Genomic DNA, 18,492 nt, shown 5'->3' on the forward strand with positions numbered 1-18,492 from the left:
TTATAATTCCATCATACGTACCCTTCATCACTTAATATACTTTATTGGAACTTTATTTTCCAAAATCCACCACATAAACTCATAAACCCTATACGAATCTTATCATATGCTTTTCTATGTCAATAAAAACCATACGAAGATCTTTACAGGCCTTTCTATATTTTTCCATTAGATGTTGAAGTAAGAAAATAGTTTCATGGCATATTGTCATGGCATAAAACCAAATAAATTATCTGATATTGTTGTTTCATGTTTAAACTATACTCTTTCCTAAAGTTTCAATGCGTGACTCATAAGTTTAATTTAACGGCAATTAATATTACCAATTCCAAATAGCAATCACACACAAGAATACAAATAATTACATAGAAAACCCTTTCTCCTTGAAAGGAAAAACCATTAGACAAACTAAATTAATTCACTATTATCAAATCAATTACAATAATTCTCAAGTTTATACCTAACTTGAGATTCACCAAATGTAATAATAAATCCACTAGTGTATGTTTCACGGCTAAAGAAAAATTTCATTGTTTTTCTTTGCTCTCTCACACTCCTTTGTGTCTCATAGCTAACGAAAATCCTTTTTGTTTTTCTTTGGTAATTATTTATCTCGAAGGAAGCAACACTTGCTCTCTCCTCTCTAGTTTTCTTCTTTTTCACGTGGCTCTCCTTGGCTATCTTCTCGAAGATAGCAACACTTTGCTCTCTCCTCCCTAACTTTCTTCTCTTCTTCTTTCCCTTTTCCACCTAGCTTTCCTTAGCTGGCTCTCTCTCTCTCTCTCTCTCTCTCTCTCTCTCTCTCTCTCTCTCTCTCTCTCTCTCTCTCTCTCTCTCTCTCTCTCTCTCTCTCTCTCTCTGCGGCACCTCTTTCTTTGGCATTTTGCAACATCAAACAAAGCTTCACAAATTCTTGTTGTTTTAAACCCAAACCTTGTTGTCTCTCTCCTTGTGTTACATCCCAAGTGAAAATTCCTTTTTTTCTCTCTTGGTTTCACACTTTTTATTCCCTCTCTCTTGAGACAATTTCCCAACACATCCAATATTAATTAATTTAATATTTTGTACCTTTGGGCCCTTGCATACATTCTAAAATGAGGTAAACTTGTCTATAAATTTATGAGCATCCACTCATAAATTTCCAGTACACTATCAAAGGTTTTTTTTAGGGGTGAAAAGCTCTTGAATTATTTGGTAATTAGTTCGGCTAGTTTGCATCAACTAGTCGATGTCCCGCGCGATGTGTGAAAACTTTATACTTTTATTTTAAAAATAATTTCTAACTATTCTTTATGGTCCTATAACATGCATCTTATGTTCAATTATAATATACATATCATCAAGAGGAAGAAAATAAAAAGAACCCAAATTATTATGAATATACATAATTAAGAATATGAATATATATAGCCTAAATGAATTTCACAATTATTTAATTATTTTGGCTAATTAAAGTGTACAATTATCTTTTACATTCCTTGAAAGAGAGTGGACAACTTGGGCATATAATTTGTTGACTTCAAGAGTCTTCTACATTAGAAATTAAAACAAAAAAACAAATTGAGGGAATTATTGTTTCTATCATATAATTTTTATTTATTTATTTATAATAGATTCCACCATATAAAAGATGATGGTGTAGAAATAATTCATTTTTGTGCAAAAATTCTATCAGTGATAGGAAGAGGAAAGAGCATATTGATGTAGCACTTATAGTAGAGAAAGTTTTTCAAAGTGTGTGTCCTATTTTATGATGCTAGCCCATATTTTAGAGAATGCCGGAAAAAGTTAACCTGGAAGGGTCAGGTGTAGGTCATAACATGTAAGGTAATAAGTGGGTGTGAGCTTTTCATAAAGCTTGGTTTGATTTTAATTTAATTTTGAATTACAGCCCATCTTTTAGATAATAGTTAAAAAAAATTAATGTGATCTTTTGGATAATAGTTAAAAAAAAAAAAAAAAACTTAATGAAATGAGGTTAAAAATGCTAAATGAAATATTAGAGCGCCATATAACAGAAGCTCATATACTCCTCTGCATAAGATTTTTGTTTTTATATATATATATATATATTGATACTGATTATAATGAAGTATTTGCTGATGTTTAGTTTTATGTATATTTTTTGGGCATAGTATTTTCAAAATATGATGCTGCACTATTTGTCTAATATATCGTTCTCTTTTGAATAGGTCTTCCTTCACGTTAACTTCTAAAAATCAAACAATAGCCCTTAATGGCTACGGCTACAAAACAACGAGAGTTTGGACTTCCCTCCAACTCGAAGCGTAAAATTGATGCTATTCAAAAGCTGTCAAGAGTGTCAACAGCGTCGACTGTAAAGACACATGGAATTGCTGCCCACTCAAAAAAGAAGATTAATTTTCCTCAGTCGTCCCACAGTTTCCCAGGAAAGTATCCACCAAGAATTTTGAGAGACATGCCTACTACGTGTGATTTTAGCCCAGGTTGTGGAAAGCCAGTTCCTACTTCTTCTAAAATTGGTGTTTTCAATGGGAAGTCTAGTGAAGAATGCAAACAATTAATATCTGATGATAATTATGGTCGACATGCTAAAAAAGTCAGAATCGACCGGAATAAGGAACAAAAGGATGTTTGGAGTCTTGAACAGAGTGGTTTCTCTGAGGATTCCAAAGCCAACAAAAGTCGCGAACAAGTGGTGGAGACTAAGAAGCTGTTTAGAAACTTATTCTCTAAGAAACAGAGAGAACAGATAGCGAAGGAAGGAAAGAAAAACAGTGCAACCGGGATAAAATTAGCAAAGAGTCTTGAGAAGGAAGGCAAATGGGTTAACAGGAGCAAAAAAATAGGACCTGTTCCCGGAGTTGAAGTTGGTGACTTGTTTTATTCTGCAGCTGAAATGAATGTCATTGGCCTTCATCATCAGTTTCAAAGTGGTATCGATTACTTGAAGAATTTGGATGGAAAATTATATGCCACAAGCATTCTTGTTTCCGGTCGTTATGACAATGACATGAAATCCACTGATTCCTTCACTTATACAGGTCAAGGTGGAAATCCATGGGTTGGACAAGTGGAACCAAAAGATCAGAAACTTACATGTGGAAATCTTGCTTTGAAGAATAGTTTAGAAGCTGGAAAACCTGTAAGGGTAATCTGGGGGTTCAAGTCTTCAGAATCTTTATACATCTACTATGGCTTGTACCTCGTGAAGGGTTGTTGGCAAAAAAGGGAAGAGAAATTTGACAGGCTTGTCTACAAGTTTCCCATGGAAAGGATTCCTGGACAACCAGTGCTTACTTTGGGAGGAGTGAACAAATTGAGAAAGTCTAAAGCTCAGAAGAATATTTCTCGTGTGAATTATATTTCACAAGGAAACAAGAAGATTCCCACTCTTGTAGTGAATGCAGATATTTGTGTGAATGATATTTCACAAGGAAAAGAGAAGATTCCCATTCGTGTAGTGAATGCAAAAGATGATGAGAGACCTCCATTTTTCCATTACATAGCCAATGTAACTTATCCAAAGTTCTACAAAATTTTCACACCAATTGGTTGTGATTGCACAGATGGATGCTTGGATTCGAATAAATGTTTTTGTGCCATGAGAAATGGAGGGGAAATATCNTTTTTTTTTTTTTTGGTAAATGAACTTTCTTCATTATTAGTTCTTCATTATTTTAGAAAAGTACGTATATTATATAGAATTTTGCTTATACGAGCTTCTCTTTATAAGATATTGGTTTAGTTGAAAATATCTTTTTATACTGCGCTTGTTTACATTTACTATTTTACACTGGGTTTTGAAGCTTTTGGTTATAGGTTTGCTGGGTTTGTGATTGGGTGTTGCCATGGGATTATGGGAATGTTAGGTTCATGGGTCCCAGCTTTGGGTTGTGGAAATTGAGAGGGAGATTACTGATAGTGGAGGTTAGTGGTAAGGGGATGAAACTAGGGGGGTTTATTTGTTTTGGTTGGGTTCAATGGTTCATCCACAGCGTGAATTGGAGGAAGACGAAGTGGTGTCATGTGCTGAGTTTTGTAATTTTTGATAGCAAAAGTTCTTTGATGGAGGGAAATCATGCCGATCTGGTAGCTCGGTGGTGGCTTCCAGCAAGTGCTGATTTTTTCCCGGTTTTGAGAGAAAGTGTATGACTGGACCAGTATAGATGCTGGTTGATGGTAGAACCGGCTCGGCTGGTCCAGTCCAGTTTTTAAAACAATCCTTATAAGTGATTCTCTGCCATTAAAACCATATTGTCTATTAGACATTTTACTCCAAATTCAAATTTACAAGAAGATATTGAACAGCTGACTATACATTAATGGAACTTTCATCTACGATAAAAATATCTTCCATATCATGATCCGATTTTCTGATATGGCTTTTAATCTAATACTTGTTTGGAGATTCCATGAATCTAGAACGCTCATGTGCTTTGATAAAGGGGCAAGAAATCAAGATGAGATACAATATAGTATTTTTAATTTCTTATCCGTGCACCATCCCATTCTATCCACTATGTCATGCCTTGTACAGCTATCACTCTTTCGGCAGTTGACTATATTTCTTCTTTTGCAGCTTGCTTGGACCTGCTACAACTTCTATCAGTAACACCAACAAAATTGGCCGGGGTGAATTATTTCTTTCATTCTGGGCAGGTGAGTCATCCCTATTCTTGTGATATACAATGTTTTTGTCTGTGTGTGTGTCTTACACTACATCCATAAATACCTGTTTCTCTTTTCATGTTAAAATTCTTTTCTTTTGGGGTTTATGTTGGGTGTAGGATTGAAATATCCTTTTCCATGGAGTATTGGTGTTCTTCCCTTCCAAGTTTTCTTCTTTTTGGTGAATGACGTTTCTTTAATCAACATGTTTTATTTAGATATATGAATTTTGTTGTGCCTTTTTTGTTCTTTTTGAACTTGTGGGTATCGTGAATTTGATATTGTGTAAAGGTGTGTAGATATATTTGTTAGGAAATTAACAAAATTTTGGTATCATTTTCTCTTTTTCATAAACTTGAGGGCACCCATAATGGCTGAAATGTTCAATTGTACTATCTGATAACTTCTTGATTTGGAGATGATGATGAAGAATAAAATGTATCAAAACTTTTAACTCTTGGACATATTTGGTCTTTGTACAAAGTGTGGTTGTTGATATCTTTTTTCTTAAATAATAATTGACATATTAGCAGTTTGTATGCGAACTCTAATCTATTAATTTGTAGATTTGATTTTAGAGATCAAAGAAAGTGTAATTGTAGCAATATACCACTTTTGCTATACATCAATATCATAACATATCATCTCAACAATTGTGAATTTTTTGCGTGTGAATATATGTGTGTGTATATATATATATATATATATTGTGCATGATTGTGGTTTTTTTTATATAAATAAAATAAAATCTTATTTTGAGGGTCAAGAGACCCTCTTAAATAACTTTATTTATCAAGGGTTGTAAATATAAATCTTTTAAACCTTGGTAAAAGGTTGTTGTAAATATAAATCTTTTAAACCTTGGTAAAAGGTTATTTAAGGGTCTCTTGACCCTTAAAATAAGATTAAAGCACTTGTTTTGAGAGTCACAAATACCTTTAAAATTTCATTTTGTACTGTATACGTTTCAAAAGTTATCAAGGGTCAAGTGGACTCTTAAAATACTTTCTTTTAAGGTTTTTTAATATTTTTTTGAAGGGTTTTGACCCTTGAAAAAAGTCATATTTGTTGCAGTGAAATAAGGTTCATATAGGAATAATAACACGTTATGGTCCAAGAAGTTTATGGCCCAAACTCAATATTAATTGAATGCAATTGGATCGAACTGGAACCCGACTAATCCAAATTGAGGTCTAGTTGGGGGCAGGTAGTTCCCAAAAAGTTTGAATATTATATGTATATATATATATATAAAATAAAAAATAAAAACCTAATTTAACAGAAAATCAAATCACCTTTTAATTACAACCCTGAAATATCAATTAATCAAAAACCTCTGATCTCCCCCACACAATTAAATGTTCAGAACCTAAAATTGGGTACTTTTGTTTTAGTGATTTAGAGCATTTTGGCACTCTTTTTTGTTCAATAGATCATATAAAAACATACTAATAAAAAAATACTCTATAACGAGGGTTTTATATTAATTTTACATAGAATAATGACTTTCTATTTTAGATAAATTTTAGTAAAAGTTTAGGTAAATGTCGATTACTTATAGTCAGCTAATAGTGAATATTACAGCGCATCCTATTCTTACATGAATATTGGAATGTAATCATATATTATTTCTAAAATTACACGTTCAAATTTAGAGATAAAACTAAAGTCTATGAAAATGATATAAGGGTCTACCAAACATTGCTCTTACTTAGCAGTGAGAGGTCCCACCAATGCCGGTCAATATATAGCAACTCTTTCCACTCGTTTCAAATCTCCAAGCCAAACCAACTTGCTGGTTGGTTATGCAAGATCAATTTCACAACTTGCTAACTTATGTGGTTTATTATTTTCGGTTGATCTCACAAGTCACATTCACATAGGTCGAGTAAGTTTTGTGTGCTCTCATGGTGTATAAATCCATCTTTGTACGTCATTACATTCTAAGCTCATTTCATTTACTATCACTTTTATCCATTGTTGACGAAAATTGTTAACCAATGTTTAACAATAATTGTCAACTTATGTATAATAAACGTCGTCAAATTATGTTTAACAAACATTGTCAAATTAGTCAAACATAATTTCACTCATAAGTCTTTTGGCGTATGAGTTTTATTGATGTGAGTAGTACCCAATTCAAGATAATGTATCTCTTAATTACAATCCCTTGTTTCAAGGGAAGACCTTTTGATTCCAACCATGTCGTTTTTGTACATGAGTTATTTATTTTTATGTTTAAGGAGATATGTGTTTTTATTTATTTGTGGCTGCACCTAATAATTTGTTTAGGTTGCCTACGTACCCTTGGCGGGGATCAAGCCACTTCGTAGTTCTTAATTTGAGATTTTAGATTCAAAATCCTTAGGATTCTCCAAAAAAAAAAAAAGATTCAAAACCCTCAAATTGATTTTGCCTAATTTAAATGATGGATATTTAAGTCAAATACTTTGTATTTAATCAAGCATCGACTTAATTTTGCTTTTGGGTGAGATAATTGGTTTTAATCTCAAGGATAAGTCAAAGACCATGTTTTTTATGGAAATTAAATCAATGATTCTCTTTTTGAGAAGTTAAAGTTCCAAGCAATTTTCCCTTTCATTCATTTGCTCCTTTGTAGGAATTTTAATGATATTTTGATTGAGGTTTCCAAATTTAATTAAGAGAAAGAAAACTCCTTTTAAGAAATTTTTTTTTTATTTTTTTATTTTTTTTATTTTATGAACATTGGGAATTAGAAAATTTCCTTAAATCAATTTTTATGGTCATTTTATTTTGAGAATTATTAATTTCAATCATGATTAAGAGATTACGAATTCCAAAGAATTAGTCATATTGGAATTTGAAGGAATTAGAATTCTCATTTTATTCAAGGGAGTCAAGGACTCCATTAATATGGTAAAGTCGAGGACTCCATTAAAATGGTAAAGTTAAAGACTCTATTGATGGGGTAGAGTCAAGAGCTCCATTGATAGGATAGAGTTAAGGACTCCAATAATGTGGCAGAATTAAAGACTCCAATAATGAGGCAGAGTTAATGATTCTATTGATGAAATAGAGTCAAGGACTCCAATAATGGGGTAGAGTAAAGGACTCCATTGATGAGGTAGAGTGAAGGACTCTAATTAAAAGGAACATTGCACCACAATTTGAGAGAATTTTTATTTGTTAATTTTCAAATAAGATTTAAGAATCAGAGACTTTTGTATAAAACTTCATATACGGAGTTAGTAACTCCTCATGAAACTCAACCCTATTTGTTTTCTCAAACAAAAATTCAGATTTAAGGAAGAGGAAGAAAGAAAGATTTTGGTAGAGAAGAAATAAGACCGATGAAATTTCATATATAAACCTACGCTGCGTACTCTGCTAGATGTTGCTCTCTTTGTCTATACCTCTGTTTTTATTCTCTTTTTGTCTTTGCCGTGTGTAGACTTGCTCTCTCTCTTTTTGTGCATCTCCCCTTTTTCCTTTTCTTTTTTTTTCTTATTTTTTTTTTCGTGCGTGCCTCCCATTATTTATTGAGACTCCAAAAAAGCTGTTCCCTTATTTTTCTCTCAACTGATCAAATTATGGAGCAATCTTCGTCAATTTTTCCTCCACAACTCCTAATTTCATGTTGAGCCGTAACCCACTTTTCAGCTTTTTTTTCTCTTTTATTTGTTCTGTTGCTTTTTAAACTCCCCTCTTTTTGGTTTGTGACGTCCCCGCTTTTTCACTTTTCAGTTTTTTTTTTTTTACTTGATTAGTTTTTATCTATTGCTTTCCACAGTTACTAGGCAGCAGGCTATTAACGTGGCTCTCATTATTATTATACTTCTTTTTTTTTTCTTTTTTCTTTTTTTGTAATATAGGCTAATCAACGTTTTGTAGATGGCCATACATGACCATAGTTTTGAACCTATACCTATACTATTATTTAATCCAATGCTGCCGTGTAGATGCATGGACCTATATGACACTTTTTTTTTTTATAAAGTAATTTTTTAGTTTTAACTCCCATGGTTTTAAAAACCAAACCTATCACTGAACTCTCTTTTTTTAATTCCCAGTTCAATCCTAATTTTTGACCGGTTTTTTCAGTTTTTGACCGGTTTTACGGCTTTTTACTGGACCGGACTGACTGGTATATAACTCCGTCTTTGTACATCATTCACTTACTAGGCTCATTTCAATTTTCTATCATTTTTAGATCAGGTTATAAAAATATCCTTTCTCAAAAAAAAAAAAGGTTATAAAAATCTCTCTGATTACTAAAGCCAATTCAGATAGCAACCATATGAAATTTCTCTTTGATTTTTGACGCCAAACAAACACCATATAACAACAACAACAACGCCTTCCACCACTCATATCTTATACCCAATCCAATAGATCAAACTCTCTCTCTCTCTCTCATGGAGCAAGAGGTCCCTAACACTAACACACCAGTAGCACTGGTTGTGGGAGTGACAGGCATGGTAGGGCTGAGCTTGGCTGAAGCTTTAAAGAGTCCAACCGCCCTTGGTGGTCCATGGAAAGTCTACGGCTCAGCTCGCCGACCCAAGCCGACATGGTTCCCTTCCTCCACCCCTGACCATTACATATATAACTTTTGACGCCTTAAACTTTGATGACACACTCAAACATCTAGCCCCAATAGCCCATGAAATTACCCATGTCTTTTGGGTAGCAATCCAAGTACGTGAAAATGAAGAATCTAACGTAGCTGCCAACTCTACCATGCTTGAAAATGTTATTAAAGCTCTCAAATCAGCCACACCTTCACGGCTATGTCATATAACATTGCAAACCGGAACCAAACATTACATGGGTCCGATCTTTGATCCAGTTCTTGGAACCCAACTTGTGCATCATGAACCTCCATTTCATGAGGACATGCCTCGACTACCCTACCCTAACTTCTATTATGCCTTAGAAGACCTTTTGGCTTCATACTCACCATCACTCTCATATTCTGTGCACCGTTCTTCTATAATAGTTGGTGCATCCTCAAGGAGCTTCTACAATGCATTGCTGACTCTATGCGTGTATGCTACTATCTGTAGATACCAAGGTTTGCCCTTTCGATATCCAGGTACTTAATTACAATTCTAAATGTTATTAAATTCATTCAGTTCGGGCTTCTTCTTCTTCTTCTTCTCCATCTGTGCTTCGTCTCAGACTCTCTAGTCTCTGCGTCTTCTGTTGTTTTTGGTTTTTAACTTTAGGATTTGTTTGGTTGGAGGAGTGAAAATTTGAGAGGATAGAAAATTGGTGGGATGATGGAAAAGTGGAATGATAGAAATGATTTAGTTTTCTCTCATATGTGTTTGGTTGGAGGAGTAGAAAAGTAGGATGGTGGAATTTTTTTTTTTAAATAAATTGGGAGAATAGAAATTTAGTTTATATAAATTTATTCTTATACTATTATTACATAATACGTAAGAAATAATTTATCTACTCATCAAATAATATAAAATTAACACATAATAAATGTAAATTTATATAATTTTTCTTTGTTATTATATATAATATATATAGACAAAGTTTAGCTACAAAATTAGGTTGTAGACTAAAACTAAAACCTTATTCAATAAAATAAATATTACTACATATTTTGAAAATCTAACCGTTAAATTGTACGTTCTTTACACTTTTAATACATATGTTAAATTTTATGTAAATATTATTTACTATATGATCTATAAGCTTATATTTTATGTATAATTTTAAATTACAAAAACTTGAGACGGGTATTGTGTGGGCTTGGTGTAGAAAATGTTTGGCCTCACCAAAAAATTTTCTTTCCCTCCCTCCTTACCAACTTATTTTCTCTATTTTATTTTCAATCCACTTTATTTCACCTCCAACCAAACATACTCTTAGTCTTTGCGGCTTATTTTTGGGTATTCTAGGAGTATCTAATAAATTTTTCCGGTCTTTACCTTCAGCTTAAGTTTTTCTTTGCGTTATGTTTTGTCTTCTAGTTATCTGAGCCCACCCACATGACAAAGCATTAGAAATGACAATATTCAAAAGACTGAAAAGAGAGCTTGGGGCTGTTGGGTAACGTTGTTTATATTTTTTAGAAATACGTGTGGGTGAAAAAATGTGTGAAAAAATGTGTAATATTGTTTAAAAACTGAAAAGTGTTACTTAAACTACTATAACAAAAGGCCCTTGATAGTTTCAAACTTATTTATTGAGTCTTACCCCTCTCCAATGTTATATATATATATATATATAGATTCAAGTTATACCTAGTGTAACTCGAGCTCTAAGTAGTTTTATATCACCCAATAACTTGTTATTGAATTCATATTGTGAAAATTTAACTATTAAATTACATGTTCTATTTATTCTTAACATACATGCCAATTTTCATGCCAATCAAATGTAATTTACCATTCGATTTATAAATTCATTTTTTATTCTTTATTTTAAACTACAAAAACTTGAATTTAAATAATTGATTAATGACATAATTATTGATCTTTAATCATCTTTAAATTTTGTAAGTATTGAGAATATACGAAAATAATGTAATCTAATGATGGATTTATCAAAATTCAAATCTAATTAAAAAATATTGAGATGTAACTTAAACTCAACATATATATATATATATATATAAGTACATATTTATATTTTATATTTGGTTATAGTTTTTCTTTATCTAAGTACATATTTATATTTTATAAAAAAAGTTCATATTTATCCCTAAAAAAAAATTCATATTTATGTTTTTATATTCTAAAAAAGTGTTTCTTGTTATTATTATAATTATTGGGTATATATTTAGGCTTAAGATTGATATGTTAATTGTAATTTATAGACTTATAATTTTAAGTTTTTTAATAAATTATATGAGTTTTGATCAATAGTATATAAAGAAATATATGTATATAAATAAAATAAAATAAAATACCAGTAACCTACAAGCGGTACACTAAAATGGGCTAGTATTGAAATATTTCGTTCCAATGGAAAATTCGAAATGGATTCCGAAATAATATTCATAACTTTCTAATACTCCCCTTAATAAATGGAGCCTAACACATGACATTTTTAACAACTTAAATGAGATGTAGAGTATAAACAAAAATCAAAATCATGACTTTTTGCTTTAATAGTGTGATAAATTTGTGGTATTAGGAGATGGCGAGTTTAATAACTTAACTATAATTCTAATAGGTACAAAATACGCGTGGGAGAATTTCTGCGACATGTCAGATGCACGTGTGTTAGCAGAGCAACAAATTTGGGCTGCGGTAACAGATAGAGCTAAGAACCAAGCCTTTAATTGCACCAATGGTGATGTTTTTACGTGGAAGTGCTTCTGGAAGGTGTGTTGTGAGATCTTTGATGTAGAGTTTGTGCCATTTGATGAGAATGAAAAGTTTGATTGGGTTGGGATGATGAAGAAGAAGGGAAGGGTGTGGGATGAGATCGTTGAAAAGTATGGGCTCTACAAGACCAACATGGAGGAAATTATTTGTCCAGAGGCACTCGATGCAGTTCTGCATTTTAGTTTTCCACATGTTTGTAGCATGAACAAGAGTCGCGAGTTTGGTTTTTTTGGGTATGCCAATACATTGAAGAGTATTGGCATGTGGGTAGGGCGATTAAGAGACATGAAAATAATACCCTAGTTACAAAATCATGATTCCTTTGATGTGTATTGCTTGAGGAATGTAGCAAAGAATGTAAATAAAATAATTGCTGAGATTGATGTTTCACTTTGGTGTAAGATTCTACTATTGGTGTATGATCCAGAGGTGAAATGAAATAAATATAGTTATTAGCTTCTTCTTCTTCTTCTTCTTCTTTTTTTTTTTTTTTTTTTTTTTTTTCATATAGTCACTACCAAATCAGGATATTTTGTTGCTTCTAGTGTTGTTGAAGAACTTTCTTCATTATTTATATTAGTGTGTAGCTTCATGCATGTGCACGAGTACAATTAAATACAATCATAATTATACTGTTCAAATTATACATAGTATTAACTTACACTTTTTTTAAACCATACATTTTTAATATATGTAATACATAGTTTCTCATTATATATATATATATATATATGATTTAGGATTTAATTAGTTTTAGACTCTTAGGTTTTTACACACAATAATTCATTTGTTACAAAAATTAAAAACCTATATGGACACGTGGCAGAAAATTGGATTCTAATTGAAATTCAATTTATAATTTAATTAGATTTGGACTCTTCGATTTTAACACATAATAATTCACTTGGCACAAAATTAAAAATTAAATGAGACATATGGCGCAAAATTGAGAATCCAATTAAAATATAATTAGATTTTCTCTAAGTTTTGACTATATATATATTATATTTTTTTTTTCTTTTTTTCTTTTGGTAAATGAACTTTTTTTTTTTTGAGGGGATAAATGAACTTCTTCATTATTAGATCTTCATTATATTAGAAAAATATGTATGCTGTATAAAATTTTTTGCTTATATGAGCTGCACTTTTTACGATATTGGTTCAGTTGAAAATATATTTTTATATATACTTGTTTACCTTTTCTATTTTATACAAATATTCAAAATTAATGTGAAATTTTTCATATTTTTAAGGCCAAAATGCAAAAAATCACATTCTAAATTTTATCACTTTTCATTTCAGTCTTCTTTGTTTGCATTCTATCATTTTAGTTCTCTAAATTTCAAACTTCTTCAATTCAATCCTCTATTAACTCACCACTCATATTTGCCATTAGCCTGCTCAAAACGACATTATTTTGACCATAATTTAATAATTTAATTTTATTATTTATTTCTTAATTAAACAATTTTAATAAAATAAAAAACCAAAAATTAAAATAAGCCCAGTTAACCCCCTCATCCGATTGCTCATTTTATCTCACATGACATCACAGTCAAAAAGAACAAAACCATGAAGGGCATGAACCTCAAAGTAGACAATATTTACACAATTAGAACGAAATCATTACATTCTATCTCACATGACATCACAGCCAAAGATAAAGGAATACAATACTACACCATTTTTTCAGAAGCTTCCGGTTACTAGGATCTGCTGAATCCTCTTCCTCAATTCAGCTCCCTCTCTCTCTCTCTCTCTCTCTCTCTCTATGACTGTCTATAAGTCTTTCCTTCCTTTTTCGTCTTCCTAATCTTTGTGCTTTTCTTTATTTCTAATATTGGACTGGTTCTTGATCTGACCTGCCCCTTTTACTTTTCTCGATCATATCTTTCTTTCAATTTTACTTTTCTCAATCTTATCTTCCTTTCAATCTTTATTTAAATTTATGATCATGTTACGAACCTAATGGATAACGATGTTGATTTGAAATTTATAGACTACTCTGATATGGCCTCAATTATTTTATTATTTGCATTCCATATATAACCTTCACCTTTCATATCATTTATAGACCATATTCAGGGTTGGAGGCAGACGTATAAATATTAGACCCCCAACACCTTACCCGACCAAATTCGAACGTAAAAAATAAAATATAGATAATAATTATTGCACTCTATTTTTGTCTAAAAGGTTTTTAATGTATGTTTGTATACTTAAAGTTATATTAAACTTGTGTGTGTTTGTTTCTATAATAATTTTTTTTTTAAAAAAAGTAATTGTCTCACATTGTATAAAATAGTGTGTTAGGTGTAGTATAATTTGTCTTTGAATTTTGGCAAACACATTATAACAACAATGCCTTCCACTACTCTTATCTTATCCCCAATCCAATAGATCAAACTCTCTCTCTTTCTCTCTCATGGAGCAAGAGGTCCCTAACACTAACACACCAGTAGCACTGGTTGTGGGAGTGACAGGCATGGTAGGGTTGAGCTTGGCTGAAGCTTTAAAGAGTCCAACAGCCCTTGGTGGTCCCTGGAAAGTCTACGGCTCAGCTCGCCGCCCGAAGCCGACATGGTTCCCTTCCTCCACCCCTGACCATTACATAACTTTTGACGCCTTAGACTTTGATGACACACTCAAACATCTAGCCCCAATAGCCCATGAAATCACCCATGTCTTTTGGGTAGCAATCCAAGTCCGTGAAAACGAAGAATCTAACATAGTTGCCAACTCTACCATGCTTGAAAATGTTATCAAAGCTCTCAAATCAGCCACATCTTCACGGCTATGTCATATAACATTGCAAACCGGAACCAAGCATTACATGGGTCCAATCTTTGATCCAGTTCTTGGAACCCAACTTGTGCATCATGAACCTCCATTTCATGAGGACATGCCTCGACTACCCTACCCTAACTTCTATTATGCCTTAGAAGACCTTTTGGCTTCATACTCACCATCATTCTCATATTCTGTGCACCGTTCTTCTAGAATAGTTGGTGCATCCTCAAGGAGCTTCTACAATGCATTGCTGACTCTATGCGTGTATGCTACTATCTGTAAATACCAAGGCTTGCCCTTTCGGTATCCAGGTATTTAATTATAATTCTAATACTCTCCCTTAATAAATAGAGCACAGCTCATGAGATTTTTAACAATTTAAATGAGATGAAGAGTATAAATAGAGATCAAACTCATAACTTTTAGCTTTAATATCATGATAAATTTGTGATATTAGGAAATGATGAGTTTAACCACTTAACAATAATTCTAACAGGTACAAAATACACATGGGAGAATTTCTGCGACATGTCTGATGCACGTGTGTTAGCGGAGCAACAAATTTGGGCTGCGGTAACGGAAAGAGCCAAGAACCAAGCCTTTAATTGCACCAATGGTGATGTTTATACGTGGAAGAGCTTATGGAAGGTGTGTTGTGAGGTCTTTGATGTTGAGTTTGTGCCATTTGATGAGAATGAAAAGTTTGATTGGGTTGGGATGATGAAGAAGAAGGGAAGGGTGTGGGATGAGATCGTTGAAAAGTATGGGCTCTATAAGACCAACATGGAGGAAATTGTTTGTCCAGAGGCAATCGATGCAGCTTTGCATTTTGATTTTCCACATGTTTGTTGCATGAACAAGAGTCGTGAGTTTGGGTTTTTTGGGTATGCCAATACATTGAAGAGTATTGGCCTGTGGGTGGGGCGATTAAGAGACATGAAAATAATACCCTAGTTACGAAATCATGATTGCAAAGAATGTAATAAAATCTTTATCAAAAAAAAAAAGAAAAAAGAATGTAATAAAATAATTTCTTAGATTGAAGTTTCACTTGGTGTAAGATTCTACTATTGTTGTATTATCCAGAGGTGAAGAACGTTCTTCATTATATATATTTATTTTTTTGGTAAATGAACTTTCTTCATTATTAGTTCTTCATTATATTAGAAAAGTATGTATACTTTATAGAATTTTGCTTATATGAGCTTCTGACTTCTCTTTATACGATATTGGTTTAGTTGAAAATATCTTTTTATACTGCGCTTGTTTACATTTTCTATTTTACACTTGAACAAAAAATATGCCAAAATGCTCTAAATCAAAACTGGTTATAGTTATACTCTAAATTTTGTCAAATTATAGCCACGTTAAGGTGTTCTCGAAGAAAAAAAAGTCTATATTTATGAGATTTATTACATTAAATTTGTAGTTTTGACCATCTGAGCACGTTTTCATATCAAATAGAAGCCTATTATATGAAATTAAGGTACCCAATTTTAGGTTCTGAACATTTAATTGCTTGGGGAGATCATAGGTTTTGTTTAATTGTAATTTTAGGATTGTGTAGGGACCAGGTTCGGGACTCCTAATGGGTTAAGGGAGTGGACCCAAGCCCAGCTAGCCCTGCAATTAATTTGTAGAGAGCGGGGTCAAGAATTAGGCCCTAGTAAGGGAGGCAACGACCATGCGTGGTAACTCGCAGGTGAAAGTGAACAATGATGCTTCTCGGCCTTTCTCTTGGGATCTTGCAGTTCTTATTACTTCCTTGGTGATTGGTTATAATTGCTTCTAGGAGAATGCAGATTGCTCCCCTCTTCCCCTTTCTCTTTTCTCCCCCCCTTTCCAAGAGGGATCCCTTACATTATATACTCCTTTCCCCATTGATCCTAGCCCCACATTTGTTGAGCAACCAGGCCACTACTTGAGTACCTGCCCCATCAGCCACCTTCCCATTCTTCCTGTGGGTTGCGGCAACCAAGGCAACACTGTTCTGTAATCCCCTCCTCATTAATACGGTCAGGACGTTAGTTGTGGACATTTAATGTGGAGGTGACAACTCGTCTTAGACTTGCTCCTCCGCCGTGCTCCCATTGTTGACGTGTGACTCTTGCTCTTTCCTCCTCGGATATTCAAGAAGACCCCCCTTGATGGTGTGGTGCTTGTGTACTTCTATGGTCTCGGATGTCCGAGGACAGAATCGTCCTCGGACCAGCTCCTTGGACACTGGACCTCTTACTTTTATCCTCGGACCCTACATACATTCTCGGCATGGGCTTTTGGGCCTGGTTCGAAGTGGGCTGGGGCTGCCTGACTTTTTGGCCCCACAATAGCCCCTCAAAATCTTGCTGCCCGAGTCCTCGGGCGGGAAGAAGGATTTTGACATCCTCGGGCCTGCTCCGTGTCCAGTCGAGTCTTGTCCCCCGTCAATGCTGGGGTCTTTTCATCTGCACAAGGCGCGTTGCTGACGCTTCGGTGCACGTAACGTGTCCTTCATTAAATTCAGGCGGCTCTGTGCTCCCCACGTTCAACGAGGCGATGCCAATCTAACGGTGGGGGTTCGCCTCACATTTATGGGCGAGAAAACCCGCACAGTTCCTCGATTTGGGGTATAAATACCCATTCAAACTGCTTTTTTTTTTTTTTTTCATTCGCAATCAAGAGTTCTCGCATGTCTATCCTGAGTCCAACCAAATTTTCACTTACATCTCCAGCACAAAAAGCCTGTCCGAGGAGCTCCTCCTCATTCTTGTAAGTCGCTCTATCCCTCTCTGAGCTCTCTTCCTCTCTACTCCTTCTTCTCTTTCATTTGCTCTTTCTTAGTTCTTTTAGGCATCACTTGGGATGGGTAGATTTGAGAAGTATGTCTACACTAAGGAGGCGATGGAGAAATTCATCGCCGACTATAAGGTACCTAGTAACGTAGGCTTGAGGTATTGTGAGGATGGGGAGTGGCTCCTTCGGAGGGAGGAGGGTGAGGTGGCGATTCCCATTATCACCTTCCTCAAAGGGGGCATAAGAATCCCCATGGGGCCGATGATGAGGGACTACCTTACGCACTTCCAGCTAGCCCCTACCTAGTGCGTAATCAACGTTTTCAGAATTTTGGGTTGTGTGGACGCCCTGAACGAGAAGATGGGGCTGAGGTTGACCCACCACGACGTAAACTGGTGTTACAACCTTTAGCTCCTAAAGGGCAAGTTGTATTACATGAAGATAAGGGATGACAGGGTATGGCTTATCCAGTGCCTCCCCGAGTCTAGCAAGGGGCTAAACGAGGATTTCCTCATCGTGTCCGGAAAGTGGCACGATGGCCTTCACTGCCCAATGACGGAGGGGATACCAGGTGGGGCAGTGGGAATAGGAGGGGGTTCAAGTCCTCTTTTCTCTTTTTTTTTTTTTTTTTTTTTTTTTTTTTTTTTTTTTTTTTTTTTTTTTTGTTGGTGTAATTTGCCTCGTTTGGTTACTAACATGAATGTGTCTTCTTCCTGCAGACCCGCACGCCTTCGAGCACCACTTCAACCTAGTCAACGGGGAGGATTTGCAGAAAGTGCTAAGGGCGGCAGTTTTTGTAAACGAAGCCAACCATCAAGTTAGGGCCGCCCAAAAAATCTTGGGATACACTCTTGTTCAAAAATCGTTCGCGGCTCCGAAGCACGTGATCAGAGCAAACGACCCTCGGCTGCAGAAAATCACTGTAACCGAGGACGGGTTTCTGTTC

General features: G+C 34.2%; 3 protein-coding genes across 3 annotated transcripts; all 3 read left to right on the forward strand.

Moving 5' to 3' along the window:
* Positions 1-2,236: 2,236 nt before the first annotated feature.
* LOC112015060 (histone-lysine N-methyltransferase, H3 lysine-9 specific SUVH5) lies at positions 2,237-4,778 on the forward strand. The gene is made up of 4 exons (XM_065780434.1): positions 2,237-3,496; positions 3,855-3,912; positions 4,565-4,644; positions 4,773-4,778. The coding sequence occupies exons 1-4, from the start codon at positions 2,237-2,239 to the stop codon at positions 4,776-4,778; spliced, it is 1,404 nt and encodes a 467-aa protein (XP_065636506.1).
* Positions 4,779-8,726: 3,948 nt separating this feature from the next.
* On the forward strand, positions 8,727-12,449 carry LOC111996284 (3-oxo-Delta(4,5)-steroid 5-beta-reductase). Its single transcript, XM_024028245.2, is given in 3 exon segments — positions 8,727-9,230; positions 9,232-9,730; positions 11,830-12,449. Coding segments are annotated over 3 exon segments (1,137 nt in total). The 5' UTR covers positions 8,727-9,050; the 3' UTR covers positions 12,288-12,449.
* Positions 12,450-14,368: 1,919 nt separating this feature from the next.
* Positions 14,369-15,905, forward strand: LOC111996285 (3-oxo-Delta(4,5)-steroid 5-beta-reductase). Its single transcript, XM_024028246.2, has 2 exons — positions 14,369-15,085; positions 15,271-15,905. Exons 1-2 carry the CDS (start codon positions 14,410-14,412, stop codon positions 15,726-15,728), a joined length of 1,134 nt encoding a protein of 377 aa, XP_023884014.1. The 5' UTR covers positions 14,369-14,409; the 3' UTR covers positions 15,729-15,905.
* Positions 15,906-18,492: the final 2,587 nt, after the last annotated feature.

This window comes from Quercus suber, unplaced genomic scaffold (assembly GCF_002906115.3).
Source record: "Quercus suber isolate HL8 unplaced genomic scaffold, Cork oak 2.0 scaffold_235, whole genome shotgun sequence".
NCBI lineage: Eukaryota > Viridiplantae > Streptophyta > Magnoliopsida > Fagales > Fagaceae > Quercus > Quercus suber.